The sequence below is a fragment of the Opisthorchis viverrini genome, assembly GCF_000715545.1.
Source record: "Opisthorchis viverrini unplaced genomic scaffold opera_v5_358, whole genome shotgun sequence".
In the NCBI taxonomy this organism is placed as follows: Eukaryota; Metazoa; Platyhelminthes; class Trematoda; order Opisthorchiida; family Opisthorchiidae; genus Opisthorchis; species Opisthorchis viverrini.
Window position 1 is genome coordinate 178,466 of NW_008752016.1, and position 4,496 is coordinate 182,961.

Consider the following 4,496-nt stretch of genomic DNA (forward strand, 5'->3'; position numbering starts at 1 on the left):
GCCTGAGCATAACCATCAAATACGGCTGTAGCTGAACAGAACGTACATGAGGTCTACGTTCCACTAACAATTCACAACTTGTCTGGACTGTCTAAGTGTGCAGCGTAAATTACCAATTTCCAATCCTGTTTGTAGATGCACTGAGCCTTGTTTCACCAACCCGTTGTTCAGCGTTGCAGCCGAGCCTTCGGCTAAGTAATTGGAAGCAGAATGGTACGGTGCTGTTGAAGCATATTCTATCCCAGTTGAAAACACGCACCGGTGAATGTTGTGCTCTATGAAAGACTGTCGAACCGGGTACATCGTGCGATGCGGACGTACCGTGTATAGTAGATATGATCGATGCACTAAATGTAGTTCTAGTGGGTACCGCTTTAATCCATTTGGAATACACGCGATCAATCACAAGGATCACGAAACGATCAACGGGGCCACAATATTCCACATCTACGCTGCTCTTCGGTCGCGGTGGACAATGCTGCTGGCAATGCTTTTTTTGTAGGCATGCGTCACGCTCGCACCTTTAGTTCAACATCAGGGCAGCAGAATTAGTATCAGGCTAGAGCCATCATTCGCATGTTACCTGGGTGACCTGGATGTAAACCCCCTCAAATTTCCGGATGGCAGCATCTTGGAATGACCACCCCTGTACTTCAAAGCAAGCATACGTTGGTATGCACGATCAGTCCCAGCAACCACTTATTGTACTTCCAACATTCTACGACCATCCGTATGAAACAAAACGAAGCACGCATCAGAGTTCTGAATCCCTTCTTGTCGCTTCTCGTATTTCGGCGGCAGGTTACTAACATGCGTTTGGGGATCTGTAGAATATGTGACGTATTCCGGGAAGCGCTTCTTCAATACTCCAGTATGCATATATGCATATATATATACATATATATATGGAATATGCCATTTCCGCTTGTCCCCTCCTCAACCTGTCCCCACCAGCGTCTGTTCGCTTTTTGTCCGTTCGACCTGACTGGGCTATTTTAAGGGCTTGGCTTTCCCTCCGACCGGAGAAAAGATTTAGTGGCTAAAGCAACTAATTCATACACGAGCCGCGTTTACGACTGCTTTGTGCTATTCCTTCTTGCAGATCTCGTAGCATGTACGGGGGATGAAAACCTCATTTAGTGGGCATGCATATCTGAAAGGGTCGCCCTTTAACGTTCGTATACCCGCCACCTTTTTAGTAGCACGGCTGCACTCACCAGGGCCGGTGAATCTGAGTCTGGCCTTTGATTCAGGAGAACCATAAATGGTATCGTTGTTTTCTGTTTGTTTTTGCTGCTGCTGATGCACTCGTCTTGGATGTGTCGCTTATCTGGCAATGCCACAAACAACGAATGGGAAAAAAGGACCTTTGGTTCGTCGAAAATTCATAAAAAACACTTAAGATGGCCTGAACATACTCTGCGATGCCCACAGCTTTAACAGACATGCGTAGCAGTAGCTTCCTTCGTCATGACTTGGGCTGCACCTTGCCAAGGCTCACGTCGTCAAACAAGACACGCCTTCCTGCTGCTCCCAGGAGCGGATACATGCAACAAAAAATAATATGTAAGCAGTGAGGCAAGGCGGGCTCCTAAAGGCCTTTTCGCCATGCGCCACTAGCTTATTGAAGCTGATATCGGTGCTTCGGGAGTACTCGGCCTGGATGATGGTGTTGGCCAGCGCATGAAATAACCCCGCGAAATATGGTTGATCATTCCGGAAGTTTTACACCCCTCAGTTGTTGTATTTTCTTCCCTGACCACATCAAGTCTATGCGCACTTCTCTCTCTGCTACTGTGATGGCTTAGATTGGCAGGCTTAAAGAGTTTCGGTCGTTGACCATACGGATGACGACAACTCTGTTGCTGCACCTGATCTGCTATTCTGGTTCTTCATTTTTCACCGTTATACATCCCTTGCCATGTGTCATGTGGCTGGAAGTTCCTTGTTTTACCCTCCCTCACTTTACTTCTCGCCCGCCACCTTCAAATACTAACGATCCGATCTTGCTCCATATTCCCTCCAAAAAAGCACAGTAATTGTGCTCCCCTGCTCGTGGTGGCCTGGTGATGACAACATTTACATCGGATAATGCCCACATCCAATAACGCCGTCCCTTTCACAGCCCCCTGTGCCCGCGATTCCCACCAGTCATGCTTTTATTCTGACTGTAACATTGCGACCATGCCTAACGTTAAGCCGCTCACAAGTTGGGAATGAATACTACTACTAATAATAATATTGTAATAATAATAATGATGCTTATTCCCAACTTGAGTGGCATACCGTCAGGTATGATGATAAACAATAATAATAATGATACCAATAAATTAACCAGTCATGATTCTGACTGTAACATTGCGACCATGCCTAACGTTAAGCCGCTCACAAGTTGGGAATGAATACTACTACTAATAATAATATTGTAATAATAATAATGATGCTTATTCCCAACTTGAGTGGCATACCGTCAGGTATGATGATAAACAATAATAATAATGATACCAATAAATTATACCCCCACCACAATCCTTTTTCACTCAGTCACATTCTGCCACCATCTTCATTGTGGTGAACGTTCAGTTTTCCCCTATTTTTGGACTTACTCCTATATTATGCCTCCTAAATCTTATCGGGCTTTACTGACCTCACCCAATTCTCTCTTCTTCCCAAGATTGGATCTTCGGCTACTCCCGATTTGGAAGCTACGTTTGGCTGTTATTCGCTTTATTTGGTCTATGCTTCACACCCGAATGGACCTCCATGCGGACCAAAAGACACACCTCACAATGGCTTCATCCTCCATCAGCAAATTCCTTGGACCAACCCCTCCGCAAAAAAAGATCCCGCTGCTCACAGAATCGCACCTCCCAGGCCAAGCGTGTCACACATGCTGTCCGTCACGGGATTGTCAAGAAAGTGGTGTACATCAGTGCAATGATAGTATGACACTTTCAAAGCCAGTTTGATAGCATAGCCGCAGCCACATACTTCCTGCTTTTGACGATGCCTTCGCTCACTCGTGCCCTTGCTTACAACCACGAACAACCTCTCCACCTCGCTCCAGCAGCCTCCGAAACGCGCTCATCCTAAACCGTTGAACCTCTTGTTCGGATATAAACATCTCGCTGACTTTCAGTCTATGCTGCTTACAAACTAAATTATCTTCTGGGCAGTTTGCGTTCCTCGTGTGCATTAGCAACAAAAATGCCTCCCCCAATTAACTTGCTTCAGAAATCACTTGAGCAGTGACACCAGCGAGTATCCACAGTTTCAATGTACAGCGTGAGTATGAGATCTCCCCCCACAGTTTATCCGTATTACTGATTCCTCTACTTCCCGCATTCGCTTTTCATGACCAAGGTCATAAGCCCCACAGCCGAAGGCCGAATACGTCTCGGAACTGGTTCATTTTGACCGGCCAGATCGTGGCCATCCAGCTAACTGACCAGATTTGTTTTTCTTTTTTATAACTTTTCGCAGTCTGGAGTTTTTCCATCGCGCGCCAAGCAGGATGTTTCTTTTTCGCCGCCTCTTGTTCCGTTTGTGGCCACCACTTTCAAACCTCAACGATCTGATCTTGTCTCAGCTTGATGTGTCCCCTGAAAGTAAAATAAACTTCTGGCAGCTATGTTTCCTTTCCCATGCCTGCTTAGGCGTGGGCAAGTCTACGTGGGATATTGTCCACTAATTATGAAATTGTCCTTTTTCACGCAATCCCCGCAAACCCCCTAGCGGTGTTCTATTCTGACTGTAAATGTATTACCATACCCGACGGTAATCCACCCACCATTTGAGAATGAGCATTATCATCAGCATTACCATGTCAGGTGTAAAATATTGTTTTGATGGAGATATGATGAAGATGTATATAGCGAAACGAACACCGTAAATGGAATTGAACTTGTGGAGGAAGCGAACCGAAATCGCAACGAGAAACCAGAGGGGTTAATGCTAAACGAAATTTTCAGCAGGTTAGAATGAATTTCTTTAAGCGGCGGTCGGGACTGGGTGGGGAGTAGTTCACCGTTGCAGTTACGGGCCCGAGTGGGTGGCAGGTAGGAAGAGAATACTCGCGAGTGTGCCATCAGCCAGGGTGAGGCATCGCCACGCCTTCATTGCACTGATATATTTTGGCTTCAAGACGGCCCCGCAACGGCCGTCAAAGTCGTTACAATCGGTGAGGGTATACGCATTACCGTAGCAGCTGGATCTGGGTTGTACGAGGAAATTGACATAGATAGTAAGGAGGACATAGAGTCGCAGATTATTTCGGCCACTATGTGGGTGTCGACCATTACCAGCCAGATTGGATGTATAACAGTTGTACGGGGCGTGTGAAGCAAATACAGCAATAGTCTGGAGCTTAAGCAGAGGGAGAACGAGGAAGGAATATGACGGGAGAATTAGCGTCTGGTGACCGCTAAATATGGAAACATAGTCCCATGTCGTTGATACAACAACTACAAAGGATTACAAGCCTTGAGTCGTTTTCC

At 46.2% G+C, this 4,496-nt stretch overlaps 1 protein-coding gene across 1 annotated transcript in view; it reads right to left on the minus strand.

Annotated features, from left to right (window-relative positions):
- Positions 1–4,035: 4,035 nt before the first annotated feature.
- The window catches only part of T265_10349 (hypothetical protein), a gene marked incomplete at both ends in the record, with an annotated part of 12,375 nt that continues 11,914 nt past the window's right edge, over positions 4,036–4,496 (minus strand). The window contains one exon of the mRNA XM_009176694.1: positions 4,036–4,365. Coding sequence (XP_009174958.1) covers positions 4,036–4,365 — 330 coding nt within the window. The remainder of the gene's footprint in view (positions 4,366–4,496) is intronic.